General features: G+C 56.9%; 2 protein-coding genes and 1 long non-coding RNA gene across 3 annotated transcripts; 2 read left to right on the plus strand and 1 right to left on the minus strand.

Annotated features, from left to right (window-relative positions):
• On the minus strand, positions 35-6,488 carry LOC110398682. The gene is made up of 2 exons (XR_002438553.1): positions 6,059-6,488; positions 35-5,361 (listed from the first exon to the last, which is right to left on the minus strand). It is a non-coding gene; the product is annotated as an uncharacterized LOC110398682 (long non-coding RNA).
• On the plus strand, positions 6,600-12,484 carry PTTG1IP (PTTG1 interacting protein). Its single transcript, XM_021394210.1, has 7 exons — positions 6,600-6,757; positions 8,141-8,193; positions 9,366-9,474; positions 10,383-10,485; positions 10,596-10,661; positions 10,980-11,026; positions 11,744-12,484. Exons 1-7 carry the CDS (start codon positions 6,667-6,669, stop codon positions 11,785-11,787), a joined length of 513 nt encoding a protein of 170 aa, XP_021249885.1. The 5' UTR covers positions 6,600-6,666; the 3' UTR covers positions 11,788-12,484.
• On the plus strand, positions 13,046-15,468 carry LOC110397647 (small ubiquitin-related modifier 3). The gene is made up of 4 exons (XM_021394213.1): positions 13,046-13,203; positions 13,317-13,445; positions 14,265-14,336; positions 14,768-15,468. The coding sequence occupies exons 1-4, from the start codon at positions 13,183-13,185 to the stop codon at positions 14,828-14,830; spliced, it is 285 nt and encodes a 94-aa protein (XP_021249888.1). The 5' UTR covers positions 13,046-13,182; the 3' UTR covers positions 14,831-15,468.

Consider the following 15,523-nt stretch of genomic DNA (forward strand, 5'->3'; position numbering starts at 1 on the left):
AACAAGCAAACAAACAAACAGAAAAGGCCCAGAAGAGATAAAAAGCATTTTTATTTTCTTTCCATGACGCGGCCGCCTGCCTGCTCGGGGGTGACACTATTTCAGGCATGTCTCTTATTTATTTTTCTCTCTATTGATACTAATTAAAGACGCTATACGTGCACGTAGCTCTCCGACTTGGAAAAAAAGCAGAAGGGGACTGACAGCCGGAGTCAGTCAAGAACTTTCTTGAGAGAAACAGGCAGAGAGGGGCAGAACAGACGGCATCGCTGCGCCCTGCGTGCCACCTTCGCGAGCCTCCGGCTGTGTGCCTGTGTGGGAAGCGTGTAGCGACATGCCTGGGGACCTCCAGCCCCGCTTTCCCCCTAAAATCACCTAAAGCCACGCAGTGGGCTAAGCCCTTTGCAGAGCAATGCCCGTGGGATGCCCGGTTCCCTTCCGTCTGTGCTCCCCCAGCAGAGCCCAGGGCTCTCCAGGACAAGGGAGCTCTGGAGGCGTCGCCAGGGGCTGGGAACGGCTCTGCCTGGAGCCCTGTTTGCAGAACAGAACCCGGTGGCCCAACTGCAACGCTGTGCTGCCTTCACCACGTTGCGCTTGCTGAGGCTTTGCCCAGGCTGCTGGTGAGACACAGAGCACATGCAGATGGAGGAGTTCCATTATTTCCCTGCATCCAAGTAGATATTCCTTCCAAGGATTAATTAGTAAATTAAAACGGTAGAAAGAAGAAATTATGATTATTCAGAAGCCCCACTGGTGATCTCTCTCTGCATGCTGCTGCCTTCCTCAAGGGCTGGGGCAGCGGCTTCTCCCTGAATTCCCTTCATGGAAAAGAACCTCAGGGCGGCAAATGTGAGCAGATGAGACCGACACACAGCTGCCAGCCCCTGCCCCACCGTGCCCAAGGGAAAGAACATCCCCATGCACCGTGTGCCCCCCATGTGCGCACCCCCACACCAGCACCGCAGGTCATGCAGAGCCTCTCCCTCTGGACTGACGCAAGCAGCACGCTGCGAGCTGCATCAATCAGAGCTGCAGCCCTGTCTTCCAGCCCCGTCCAAAAAAGCCATCACATTTTGCTTGGCAAAAATTCTCCTTCTTAAACCTGAGTCACTGACAATTCCCTGCTCTGACACCTGACAATTTGTTGTTTTCCGCCGCTCCCCCCAGCAGGGCCCAGCTGCCCATGGGGCTCAGCTCCCAGCCCAGAAAGCGACGGCAAAGCCCCACGAAGCTGGAAGGTGCCCACTTCGGCGTTATCGATGCCCTGAGGCTCCCTGAGGGGCAGCCCAGCTGCAGAATGGGGCAAAGCTCTCTGGAAAGCTTGATGTGTGCCAGGGATTTGCACTGAGCATTTTTCACCCTGAGGAGTGCTAGGAGAGTGTCAGTGTTTGCTGGCAGCTCCTGGATCTTCGCATCCAGAGAACAGAGATACAGGGGGAGATGCTGGAAGGCCGCGCAGTGTGGGGACTGATCCCAAGAGCCACCCGAAGGATGGCTTGCACTAGGTGAGGCTACCAGCCTGGTGCTGCCTTGCCCTCGTGCTGCATTGGCTCTGCCATAGCTCAGCTCTATTGCATCCCTCGCTGTGTGCTGCCACAGGGGCAAGAAGGGATCCCCAGTAGCACAGAGGAGATGCTACGAAAGGATCCCGTCCTGCAGCGCAGAGACAAGTGGGCTGCCTCCTGCCTCCCCAGGGTGTTCCTCAGAGAACGTTTTCCTGAGAGAGGAAAGATGTCAGATTTCAAAGGGAAAAACCCATGGGAGAAACTTCCAGGCTGTTTTTTGGCTTTTTTTTGCACTTCTGCTCTGTGCAGCGACGCTGGTGGGGCCGTGAGAAGGACGCGCTCTTCTGCTCCTGCCCGCAGGTGGTCGCGGCTTTATATTAACTCGCAGCGAGACGTGGCACGCGGCCTGGAGAGTGACAGATCCGCCTGGAAATTAGAAAATGCCGTGGGGAGGGGTGTCCCTTGGGCATGGTGCCAGAGTGCTCCTGAGCCGGCCCCTTCTCTGAGTTTGCCCATGCAGCCAGGAGCCGGCTGTCAGGGGAGGACGGTGTGGGTGAAGCAGGGATGCAGCGCAGCTTTTCCCCCTGGGTGCTGGGGTGGACAAGCAGCCCTGAGCCCTCTGCAGAAGACGACAACAACGCATGGGCTCCAGAAGGAGACAGCCATATGCCCGCGGGCATTTTGCTGAGGGTTTCCACCCATATCCCCGTCATGGAGCTCCCAGGAATTACATCTTGGCACAGCAGAGAGGGATGCTTTGGTGCAGCCCTGCTGTGCCTGTGTCACCTAACATTGGTGTGACATGACACTACTGAAACATTTAGAAAATGGTGCTGTGGGTGACAGTAACTCTGCTCCCAGTGGTTATTTTAACCCAAGTAATAGCATAGTGGGAAAATCACACTCTCACCAAAATATATGCAAAAACGGTCTTGGAGGCTGCTTGGAGATGTGGAGGTTCTCTGTGCACCTGTGCAGACTTGAATGGCTGATGTCATCGGTGAGCATTCATTGAACACTGTTCAGCACCTTCGGGAGGTTTTCGGTGGTGGAGAACAGAGCAAATGGAGGGAGTAATGGGGAAACCACAAAGCAGTGCCCGGTGAGCAAAGCAGTGGTGCTGTGCACGGTCCCAGGTGCACTGGTGCTGCACAGCAGCAGTGATGGCAGTGAGGATATGGGCACGGCGGGTTGGAGGAAAAGTTGCAGCCTGTGAGAAGAGGGAAGGAGGAGGTGCTGCCTGGCCGGGCACTCAGAGCTGCACTCCCCGTGCTTTCAGCTCAGTTCACTGCTGGCTTGGAGCACGCTGTGAGTGCAGAGCTGCACGGTGCTGTTAGCAGCATGACACCTCCTAACCAGCCCCATCTGCTCGGAGGCACCGCATCCGGCGAGGTTTCTGCAGACCTGCTGGCAGAAGTGTTTGCCAAGGTTTTACAATCAGCATTAATAAACACGGCGGGGCGGCGTTTGGCACCACGAGCTGGGGTAGCTGAGACGGAGAAAAGCTGGAATCATGGCAAACAGACGTGAGATGATCCCACCCTGTGGGATGCATGGATGCACACAGCCTGCAGGCAGGGCTCAGTGCTCCCCGTGCCACTGCTAGCAGGCACCCCATGGCCCCAGGCTGCCGCTGGTCTGCAGTGTGACCCAGTGCCACCCTATGCTGTGGGACCTGAGCTGTGCGGGCACCTGGCGCCTTTCAGACACAATGGCATAATCCAGAAAGTGTCCAGGAGGGAACAGCTGGACCCGTAGGTGTGTAATAGCAGCACAAAAAAACCATGCGATTTAGGAAAATGCCACATTCCCGGCAGATGAAAGGCTACAGCTGAACTGAGTGGCTGAGGATGAATCACAGCGCTGTAGGGAGCACACTCATGGGTGTCTCAGCAAAGCCATACAGCTTGGATGGGCTCCAGCAGTGCTGGGGCGTTGCGGGACTCTCGCTCCACCCCCCTGGGCTCCCAAAGCCTGCACACACCATGGGTACCCAGCACCCAATGCACCTCGTGCTGCTCCCTGTGAGCAGCTCCCACTGCGTGCCGCAAGGAGCGAGATGAAGCATCGTTTCAAGAACACACTCCATCAGATCCCTTAACCTGCTGCACTAAAATAATGGTGTGGGATTTAGGTCTGGAGGTTCTGGAGCGGATAGTTTTGTTGTACATCATCATTCCCGTCCCGACATTAAACCATTTTGAAGCGCTGTATAAATAGCCACGGGATCACCTTTCCCAGCTGGCTCTGTCCCTCCCCGCCTCTCACAAGAAGAGAAACGCACACATCATTGGGAACCTCTGGTTTTGCTTTCCACGGGCTGGAATATCTGTGCTGAGGGTTTCCAAGAGAGATGCTGTAATACATTTACGCACGCACAGAGCTATGTGCAGAGCTGGAACCTTTGCTGAGTGCTGCGCTTACAGGGCCGAAACCCCCCCCGACAAACCACCAGCTCCTGCCTCCCCAGCATTCCTGGGGCTGATTTGAAAGTGCCAAATGTTTTGGGGGACTCCCAGGCCATGTCCTCACTTTGCTTTTTGTGTGAGGGTTGCAGTGCTGCAAAGCTGAAGAGGGAGTTCCCCGCAAATAGGTGGAGATGGAGGGGCCGCACCAAGCCCTGTGCATACACAGGGCTGTGCTAAACCCTGATTCACCCAAACCATCCTATGGAGAAACATATGGGCGTTGTGATGCTGCGAGCACAGCTCAGCATCCATCAGAGCTCTGAGAAACCGTGGGGTCGGGGCAGCTCCGGGGATGTTTGAAAGCAACAGAAGGAGGATGTTCCTATCCAAAGAGCTCCTGGCCTGGAGATGTGGGGCCATGACCACAGCCCATCTCGCTTTCAGATCAGAGCTGTGTTGTCGCACTGCTGGGGCCATGCCGCAGCCGCAGGGAGATGAGAACCATTTGCCGTATGCTGAGGGATTACTGTATAAAACCAGGATGCTTGGCGGTACGCCAAGGCACAAGGTTTCCAAATAGAGTCTGAATCCTGGACAGAAAAGTTCCAACTAAATATAGCCATGGCAGGCTTGGGGCCGACTTTTTGAGTTCACTGAAAGCAGGCGGGCAGCGAGCAGCAGTGTGTGCGCAAATGGAGGCACGGACACCCTAGGATGCGCAGGCAGGATGGTGCTGGGGCAGGAGGGGCTGAGGCTCCCTGCAGGGTGGGAGCTCAGGCAGGAGCAGCAGCTGGGAGGGAGAAGCTCAGCCCTACATGATGAGTATTCCTAAAGAGCCATGCCAGGGGGGCCGGCAGCACGGGGAGCTCCAGCTAACAATAACAGATACCACCAGAGTTATACCTTACATAGAGAAAACCAACACTGGAACCAGCTTTCGGAGAGCCCAGCGAAAAGCTTTTGTTTAATTTACAGGGGCTCAGGCTATATTTAGCCTGCAGATCCTTGGGGTTTTATCTGGGATCCAGCAAGCAGATGGGACACATTGCCTGTTTGCAGGGTTTGGTCTGCTTCTTCCAGCAGGGCAGCACTGTAGGGTGATGCCAAAGTGAGCAATGGGCCCTGCCTGGGCTCAGCCCCATGGGCAGTGGGATGGGAGCTGCAGGATGGGAACAGTGGGATGGGGGCAGTGGCATGGGGGCAGTGGGATAGAGGGTGTGGGATGGGAGCAGTGGGATGGGAGCAGTGGGATGAGGGCTGTGGGATGGGGCAGTGGGATGGGGGCTGTGGGATAGGGGCTGTGGGATGGGGGCTGTGGGATAGGGGCTGTGGGATAGGGGCTGTGGGATGGAAGCAGCAGCTCTGTCAGGAAAACCCCAGCTCCCGCGCGGCCCTGATGATGGATGCAGTGGCTTCTGCCCTCTAAGACGTATTTTTCCTTTCTCTCCCTGCAGAATAACCCTTTTTGAGACACAAGAGCCCCAGCGCAATGCTGGCAGTCTCCCTCTCCATCGCCAGCCGCTGTGCCGAGCTAATTTTATCCTCCCTGGCCCCCCCATCTCCTGGAGATTGTCCTGTTGCAGCCAACGAGCGCTAGAAAATAGCACATCGCCCACTCATCCAGCCTCCCTCCACAAGGAAAATATTTATATTATGCCAAAGAGAGGGTTTCCATGGCAGTGATGACTTTAGCACTGTTACCTTGGAAACCACTTGAGGCCATCTTAAGCGCGGTGAAAATACCCTTTGTCGACAAATAAGGAGAGCGCACAGGAAGGCCCCGCTTACGCATGGCAGGATGGGAGCTGCCCCCACAGCAGCTTTTGGGGCTCCCCAAAAGGAGAGGTGAAATGTCTGACCCCCATCAGAGGCACCAGAGGGCAAAGGGGTGGCACTTGAGGAGATATGGGTGACATTGGAGGGCACAGGGGTGTCGCCGGAGGGGCTGCGGGTGGCACTGGAAGGCACACAAGTGGCACCGCTGCCATCCAGCCTCGAGCACCAGCTCCTTTCCGAGGAAGCCTCGGTGCCTTGGGACAGCCGCAGTTCCCCGCCAGCTTCCATGCGAGGGGCCCCACGTTTCTCCCGAGGAGCTGCCAGATCCCCCCTCCCATGCACCTCCGCCTGCTGCGCGGTTTGGCAGACCTCTCCAAGCCAGCGGGACTCCACCAGCGGGAACGCATCGCTGGAGCCTTCAGAGCGGGTAACGAGCTCTGTGACGAAGCCAGCCGTGCAGGGGCACGATGCCACGTGTTCAAGCTATAGAATTTGTTGGCTTTTTTCCCCCATGTTTTGCTTTCTGGTGGGCTGGAACGACGTCACACACGTAGGAAGTGATGCTCTACGCTGGCCCCGGGGAGGTGGGGCAGCCGAAGCGGGGTCTCGGGCGAACCGGAGATGCTGGAACACACCTACCTGCGTCCCTGTCCCATCGCACCCGAACAACCCCGCGAAAAAGCCCCGCGAACGCCGCTTCCCCCCGGTCCGACACCAAACCCGTGCGGGGCGCCCACGCGTGGCGGGGCTGCGCCTGCAGCGGCGCCGCGGGGACGGACGGCGGCAGCGGGGACGCGCCTCGCCCCGCCGCTCCCGTGCCCGCCCCGCCCGCCGCCGAGCGTGGGGGTCCCGCAGCGCTCCGCGCCCCGGGGCCGGGCAGCGCGAGGCCGCCCCCGGCCCGCCCCCGTCGGTCCCGCCCCCCCGGCGGCCCTAGAAAGGCGGCGGCCGCCCCGTCGCCCCCGTGTGCCGGTACCGCCATGGCCCCGCCACTCGCGCTCCGGCTGTGCGCTGCGGTGCTCCTAGTGTTGCTCCCCGCGGCCGCCGCGCAGCAGCAGGAGGCGGCGGGAGGTGAGCGAGGCCGCGGGGCTCGGGTGGGGGCTGCGTGGATCCCGGGGTCCCGTGCCAGGGGGTGGCGGAGGGGAACTCGCCTCGGGGTGCCGCGCGGGGCGGTGGTCACGGGTGGCGGCAGCTCCAGGAAGCGCTGGGCGGCTGCGCGGGGGAGCGGCGTGACTGCCGCCTTCCTCCTGTTCCGCTGCCAAAAGCCGAGTGTCACAAGCGTGAGCTGTAGGCTCCCGGCCGGGAAGCGGGCGTGTGGCTGGCGAGAGGCTATCGAGGGCTGTGATAACGCCTGTCGCTGCTGGGAGCGGGGCTGAGGCCGGGCTGCTGCGGTGGTAAGGGGCTATAGCCGCGGGGTCTGGGGTCCTGGGCTGATCCCACGGAGCCGTGAGGGTGGCATGGGGTTGGGAGTGCTGGGAGCCCCCGAAGGGGAATGCCCTAAGGAGAGTGGTACTGATGGGGATGCAGTAAATCTGTGCGTCTTCCGATCGCCTCCCGGGGCAAAAGGGCGGCTTAAGCGCCCTGGAAGCAAACAGGCTGAGGAAGCCCAACAGCTGTGATGCTTTCCTGGCCTTGGCCAGGGGAATGGGGAGGATGTGGCTTCCCAGAGTGTTGCGGGGCTGTGTGGAGTGTGTAATCTCAGCCTCTCTGCGGTACATAAACACCCTTATCTGAGCTGTGTTAATAAATTGCTGGGTTGTTTGGAGGGTTGTGCAAAGCATGTGACTGGCTGTTGACAGTGGGCCACAGTTGAGGCTTCCTCCCAGCTGCGAGGGCAGTGTGCAGCTCCCTTGGGACTGGGGCTTTGCAAAGCATTGCTCCTTGTGCCACAGTTATTGGGGAGCTACTCCCCTGCGAGGGTGCAGTCGCTCCCTTCTGCCTCTCTGCTGCTTTTCCTTGCGGCAACTTCCTTGTCTAGGTTTTGTTTGCCTGAGCCGCCCTCTCACCCAGTGGTAGGGGATCGTGCAGCCTGTCCCTGCCCAGCAGGTCTCTCTGGACAGCCCATCACAGCACTGCTCAGCTATCCAGGGCAACCAACAGCTTGGTGCTTTGTGTCAGTGTGGGCCAGGCTTGGGTTTGCCCCTGAGTCTCCCTGAAGTCAGCTCTTACCTGCTGCAGCCCAGGTGGCTTCTGGAGGGCACGGGGCAGCATCTGTCTCCAGAACCAGGGTGTTGCTGCAAATGCCAAGCCAGCAGCAGGCTCTCCATTGGCATACCTGCAGCTCTGGGCAGTGCTGGGAGCAGCATTAAATGCACATCAGCATGTCCTAGGGCATGGGTCTGTGCAATGTGGGGGACAGGAACAGGCTCCAGGAAGCACAGAGCTTGTAACACAGAGAAGCTCCTCCAAGTACTCAAGTGTCTCTCTTTTTTTTTTTTTTCCTCATTGCTACAGAATGTCAGCAGTATACAAACAGAAGCTGCGAGGAGTGCCTGAAGAATGTCACTGTAAGTAGCAGGAGTAACTCTGACTTCTCCCTAATGTCCAAAAGCATAGCGTGTGCTTTGTGGAGCTGTATGAAGAGCTGCTTCCCTCTTGGAGCTCCCTTGTCCCTGCCCCAAGCCCGCTGCAGGTGCAGCCACCCATGGCAGTGAGAGGACCAGCGCCCGTTGGTGCTCAGGGAGTGGCTGCTAGAAAGTGCTTGAGTCTCATGGTGTGCTGCTTGAGTCATTTAATGTGCTGGGCTCCTCCTCGAGAATGTGAGCTGCTGCTTGTGCTCAGGTGAGTCCTATCAATGTTGGAGTACCTGACCACCCAACACAACGAGCAGATGCTTGCTGGTTGAGTGCCGTCAGCCCAGCTCTGCAGGTTGCCTTGCATGCATCAGATCAGGGTAGGGGCTTTCCAGAGGTTTCTTCCCACTGGAATTTTCACTTGGAAACAGTTAAGCTTTCCTCTTGGTGTTCCTGATGTATGCAGCCCCACTGCAGGTGTGTGGGGGAAGAACTGGCTGGACAGGGTGGCAGCTGTGTGCTGTCCTGCAGACCTCCACTGCTATTCCTTGAGAGCAGGAAGTTTGGGCTTGAGGCAGACCTCATGGCTGACTTAGCCACGAAGCTCTAAGTGAAGCCAAGCAACCTGGCCTGGGGACTGTGGGCTGCACTGGCACAGGCTGCTCAGGGAGGTGGTGGGGGTCACTGTCCCTGAGGTGTTCCAGAGCCATGGAAATGTGGCACTGAGGGACGTGGTCAGTGGGCATGGTGGGGTGGGGTGGGGTGGCATTGGGAGAGACCCCTAAGATCCTCAAGTCCAACTGTAGGGATTCTGATTCTACCGGCTGGAGCTGGCTGGGCGGAGGCTCTGCAGCAGGTCTGGCTGGGAGGGACCAGTGACAGCACAGGTAGACAACATAAGATGTCTGGCAGTTCTGGCAGTAATGAGGGGCTTGTCTCAAAGGCCTTCCTGCCCCTAAAAACCTGTGCAGAATGAATGCAAATGATTTAATGATTACTCCTTCCTTGCAAGCCAGGAGAAGTGCTCTCAGCATCTCTACTTGCTACAGAAAAACCCCTTCCCCACACCTGCATTTCCTGGTGAGGTGTATCTGCTGCAGAACAGAATGGTTGCAGCTGTTCACTTTGAGTACCTCGCAGTAACACTGTGCTCTCCTGTGCTGCAGTGCCTGTGGTGTGCCAGCAGCAGGAGGTGTGTGCCATACCCTGTCCGGAGGATCCTCCCACCTGCTGACCTCTGTGAGCTCCGCTCTGCACGCTGGGGCGTGTGCTGGGGTGAGTGTGCAGAGCACGAGCAGTGCTGCAGTGGCTGGCACTGGAGGGAGACCTGTCTGCTTTGTGTCTTGTTTGGGCCATGATGGCACACTGGTGGATGGACAAGGCCCGGGTTTCTGTGGGAGCAGGGTGGTGGGGGAACAAGCTGGGCTTCGGTTTCCCTCACCTGTCCCCATAGTGTGGCAGAGTTGAACTGTGGTTGCAGCCAGCTGTTGTTCTGGAGGCTGAGCTGTCCTCACTGCCCACGGGAGTGTGAGAACCACTTCCACACCTCCTGCAGGGAGAATCTGCTCTTTGTGAGCACTGCTGTGTGCTTTTCTGAACCTTGTGTAAGACCCTGAAATACTAGTTTGTGTGTGAGTAGCTTCATAAAAGGTCTCATTGTGGAAGAGCACATTCCTTAGCTTGCAAAACGAGCCCTGGGGGAGATTAGTCCTGCAGGAGATCAGCTGTGAGCCCTGTTCGTGGTGTGTGTGACTGTGGCCTCCCTCACTGGGCAGAGGAGTGCGCGGTGCTGTGGGCAGGGTGATCTGAAGGCCCAGCTCGCCCTGCAGAGCTGTGCGTTCTGGGGGCACTGCTGCTGGTGAGTAAACTCCCTTTGGAGGTGAAGAGCGTGGTTAGGTTTCTTGCCTACTGCTGCTGATTTCCAATACCTGGCCTCCAGCTGAGAAGTGGCCCTGCCTCAGGTGAGCCCTCAGGCTGGTTCCTGCAGGTGCTGTGGTTGGCAGCAACATGCTCGGTGCATACATGCTGGTGCCAACACTGAGCACACCTGTAGACGGCATCTATTTTGCATTCTCAGGCTGTCATGCATGCCTCAAGTCCAGATGCACCCAGTGACAGGAGCTGCGTGGTTGTCAACAGGCAGCCATACACTAGTGTGCTAAGTGTTTTGTTGCGTCTTGCAGTGAATTTTGAAGCCCTGATCATTGCGATGTCTGTGGTGGGTGGAATAATCCTCATCATGCTGATTGGCTGCTGCTGCTGCTGTTGTAAGAAAAAGAGCAAAAAGCAAGTATCAGGGTGGGCTTTTCCCAGTTCTCCCAAAGAGTCCCTAAGGTGCAGCAGTGAGCTGCTGCAGGTGGGTCAGTGTGCAGCTGATGGGCTCTTTTGTGCTCCAGGCCAGACAAGGAAGATGAACGAGCCGCCCGGGAGCGGGAGCGCAGGAGGGTGCGCCAGGAGGAAAGGTGAGGCCACAATGCCCTGTGCCCACTGACCAGTGCTGTGCCAATTGCATGGTGCTGTGGCCTCTGCGTGAGGGTCTGTACCACAAGCAAAGTCCTTGCTGGGATCTGTGGGCAGAGCATTGCGATGGTGGTATGTATCCACCCTGAAGTTCCTGTCTCCTGTGGGAGGGGGGCTGCAGGGAGGCCACCAGCTTGAGGGCCCTGAGCAGAGCTTCCAGCATGGAGCTCCCCAGCCAGGGAGGGAGCTGGTAGCTGGAGCTCCTCCTTGGCTCTGTTCTGCTGGTCACTGACTCATGGTTTCTTTCCTGTTTGTTGCAGGAGAGCAGAGATGAAGTCACGGCATGATGAAATTCGAAGAAAATACGGTACAGTGGCTTGCACTAGCAAATCACACTCTGCTTTAGAATTGCAGAATCATTTAAGGTTGGAAGGAGCACTGAGATCATCTACTCCAACCATCAACCCATGTCTGTGACCACTCTAGACCATGTCCCTCAGTGTGACATCTGTCCTTTTTTTGAACCCCTCCAGGGATGGTGATTGCACTGCCTCCCTGCACAGCCTATCCTGTTCCAGTGCCTCATCACTACTTCTGGGAAGATGTTTTCCTAGTATCTGAACTGACCCTCCTGTGGTGCAACTTGAGGCCATTGCCTCTCATCCTGTCACTGTTACCTGGGAGCAGAGGCTGACCCCCACCTCATTACATCCTCCTCTCAGGGAGTTGCAGAGTGATGAGGTCTTCCCTGATCCTCCTCTTCTCCAGACTGACCCATCCCACTTCCCTCAGCTGTTCCCCATCACACTTGTGCCCCAGACCCCTCACAGCTCTGCTGCCCTCTGGACATGCTCCAGGACCTCAATGTCCCTCTTGTAGTGAGAGGCTCAGAACTAAACATAGTGCTTGAGATGTGTCCCATGAGGGATGGGAGATGGGGTGGTGTGAGCACAGTCTTCCAGGAGGACACTGGTATGTGCACTCTCTAGAAGAGGAGGGGGGACAGAGGATGAATGGCAAAGAATTGTCACCTAGAGCAGCAAGTGTTGCTCCTGGGGGTCTCAGTGACTCTCTTCTCTTCCAGGCCTGTTCAAGGAGGAGAACCCTTATGCAAAATTTGAGAACTAGCCTCTCTGGATCTGCCCCACCTGGTGAATGGCGTCCTTCTTGTAGAGCCACCTCACTCTGGGTCACTTGCCTGGAGACCCCTATGGTGCCATGTGCTGCCACAAGCCCTGCTCAGTGTCTCCCCCATCTCCACTCCAGTTCTCAGCTTGCCCCAGGGCTTTGCTACAGAGGCTGTGCTGTGGCAGCCAGCCCTCAGTTGCAGTGCCTGGCTAGGCTGGAGCCTTTCTCTGTGCCTGGAAACTTGGTGGCAGTAGTGCTGGGCTTCACACTCCTAACCCACCTGGGAGTGGCAGCCCAGCACAAAGCAATGCAGTGCCTTGCTGAGGTCCTGAGTGCCCCAGTGTGTCTTCCTTCTTCTTCCTCATGCAAAGCTGGGCACATGCAGTGTGAGGCTCTCATCTCTCTCTGTGTGGAGGTGGCTCAGATGAGACCACAGGCCTGGCTGTCTCCAGCTGCACATCTGTGCCCTCACACCAGCATCCCCTCACAGTGCTGGTTTCTAGCTGCCTTGGGCCTCTGGGGGCTGGCCTACATGCACGCTTCACTTGCAACTAATCCAGGGACCCTCCACAGCCCCTCTACCTCTGTGCCTTTCTTGATCATCTCCTGGGCTCGGTGCCCGTGACTGATAGCAATACTGTAGGGTTCTGATGCATATGCAATATGATGAAGATGTATTAAATTGATTTGATTACTCTCCCAGTCTGAACACTTCATTCTACTTCTCCACAAGCGTGGCTCGCAGTGAGAGGAGCTGGGCCTGAGCGCCTTTGTGGCAGTGCATGGGGGAGCCTGGGTGGGGGTAGGATTCTGCCCCAAGAGCCCCTTCTGTGCAGGGAGAGTTGGGTACAGGGCCCTGAGCTGTGTGTCTATGTTGTGCACGGAACCCAGGATGGGGACTTAGACTGGGCCAGAACCGGCTTTGCAGTATAAGGGAGCCCTGCGTGCATGCCGTAGCCTCCAATGAGGCTGTTGTCTGACAAAGCCAAGTGTGGGGCTTGCAGAAAGCGCTAACCCTATAGCCCCGGGCACGGGGCGAAGTTTGCTGTACGCCCGCAGGGGGGCGCCATAAGACTGGGCCCGCGCCGCCGTGTCTCGTCCCTCCCTACCCCGGAGCTCCGCCCCGCGCTTTCGGCGCTTCTGCTGCTCCGTGACGCACTTTCTAGAGCCGCCGAGCGCCGAAGCGCGCGCGGTCGCTCATCCCCCCTCCTCTCACGTGACCGGCCGGGCGGCCAACCGGAGCACGGCGTTGCTGGCGCGTGGTGGCGGGGGCGCGGCTCAGCGCGCGCTCTCGCGGGCGGTTGGCGGCGGCGGCGGCGGGAGCCAGGCGGGAGGCAGCGCGCGGGCCGGGCCCTCCCCGCCCCCACCCGACCCCCCGGGCCCGTCCCTGCCGCCATGTCGGAGGAGAAGCCCAAGGTGAGCTCGGCGCGGCGGGCCGGGGGCTTAGCGGGCGCGGGGCAGGCCGCAGGCGGAGTGGGGGGGTCGGGCCTCGCCGTGCACCGACCTCCTCTTGTCCGGTTTTTCCTCAGGAAGGAGTGAAGACAGAGAACGACCACATCAACCTGAAGGTGGCCGGGCAGGATGGCTCCGTCGTGCAGTTCAAGATCAAGCGGCACACGCCTCTCAGCAAGCTGATGAAGGCCTACTGCGAGCGGCAGGTGCGGGCCTCGCCGCGCAGCGCCCCGGGGCCTCAGCTGCCCCCGCCCCATCCCTAGCGTGTGGGGCAGCGCGCCCCGCGCTCTGCGTGGCGATTCCTGCCGCGGCCAAACTGTCTGTGCCTTGCTGGTACGCGTGGAGCCTTCCCCGCTTCCCCACGCTGTAGGCTCTGCCCCATCCCGTGCCTTAAACGCTCTGTGGTGCCTTGTTTGCATCGGAAGATGAGGGGCCGGGAGTGGAAGTGGATGTCCGGTAGGAGGCAAAAAGTTGTGTGAAGTGTGAGCACGCTGTGCTGAGAGCGGGCTGTACCAGGAGGGATCTTCTGCAGACGGTTTGGAGATCTGCTGAGTGAATTTAAAAGCCTCTTATATCACCGTATGAGGAACAACTGGCACTCCTTGCAATCACATCTGCCAAGGCTTTCAAGAATTATATACTGCTTGATCTTTTTTGTTGTCACTGGGTGATATTTCTTTGTCAGCTTTCCATTTTCTTCCTTTCTTCTTGAGGCAGAACGTTGCTTTCTTCCTCCTCGTTACTTTCACACTCATGCACCCTGCAGAGCAGCATGCTATGGGTCAGCCAGGTGCGGCCCAGCTCCTTGCAGAGCCCTTGCTGCCACAGCACCAGCAGCACAGCATCCCTCAGGCAGCTCTGCTCCCTGTTTGTACAGCAGCAGAGGCGTGAAGTTTCCCATTCGCTTATGGTCTTTAAATCTTAATTTTATTAATATCTGTTCTGATGGTGAATCAGTAAATGCTTCGTTTGGAATCGAAACGATGAGTATGGTTTCTCATGTGAATTACTCTGTAAATTTGCAGGGTTTGTCAATGAGGCAGATCAGATTCAGATTCGACGGACAACCGATTAATGAAGCAGACACACCTGCGCAGGTATGCAAGATATTTTTACTGCAAATCGCTATACCGTGTTTCTTCAGTTTCTTCCCTGTGTGTTTTGCCCTGGCTGGGGTGGGAGATCTGCATGAGCAGGGGTGCAGAACATGCTGGCACCTGTGTGCTGCTGTGGGCAAGGCCTGGAGGAAGTGCTGGGCTCTTCAGCTCTGTCCCGCTTCTGGTTAGAGCCAGGACTGAAGCTGAGTATTGTAGCTGCTGCCAGCTCTGTCAGTGCTGAGAATTTGGGGGAGTTCTTGCATTGACAAGGCCTGAGGTGAGGAACAGAAGAAACATGTGACTGGGGTGATTGCTCATAGAAGACGGTGAGCTTCTGAGTCTGGTTTGAAATAGAGATCTTGAAATGTCTGTAACTCTGTAAGTTTGTGGTTGTGAACTTTTGTCTCATGTTCTCTGTATCAACCTCACAGCTGGAGATGGAAGACGAAGACACTATCGATGTGTTCCAGCAGCAGACGGGCGGGGCGTGCTAAGACATGCCATCCTTCAGAGCAGAGGCGTTCAAGGCTCCTCATCACACCTCGCTCTCATCTGTCCCTGGATTTGCTATTAAATAGTAAACAAATGAACATGCCAATCACATGGGATTCTTCGAAACCTTAGAGGACATTTACCAAAATTGCTTGTTGTCTTTGACGTACTGCGTGTGCAAGTCAAAACAGTATCTGCAGGGATTAATCTCTATCTTAAATTGGGCCCATTTGATTTAAGTTCCGATTGAGTAATATCCGTGGTCTGTCTGCTGTTTCCTTTTTTTTCCTTTAAACCTGTGGCCTAAATATCCGTCCGTGTTTGAGGACATGGAGTGCATTCCTGGCTGTCAGTCCTGCCCCTCTGTTCCATCCTAACCTTGTAAATAATTCAGTATATTTTCATGCTGATCACAAGCTTACACGTTTTGTTTTGAAACATGCCGAAGAGAAGGAAGAAGATGCTCATTTATGATTTTAAGCGTGTGTTGCAAACAGTTACTGGGAAACATTAGGCCTACGACACAAGGTCTGTATGTGCAGATGCAATGCTTCGTATAGAGTTTGGGATACTGCAGATTTACATGTGCTTTGTCATGATTTGATAAAGTTGTCTGAAATATACTTTTTTAATGCAGAAACGAGAAGTGTCCTGAATTAGGTGTTGGAAATGGGGTGAGCACAGCAGCTGGGCTG

Source organism: Numida meleagris, chromosome 4 (assembly GCF_002078875.1).
Source record: "Numida meleagris isolate 19003 breed g44 Domestic line chromosome 4, NumMel1.0, whole genome shotgun sequence".
In the NCBI taxonomy this organism is placed as follows: Eukaryota; Metazoa; Chordata; class Aves; order Galliformes; family Numididae; genus Numida; species Numida meleagris.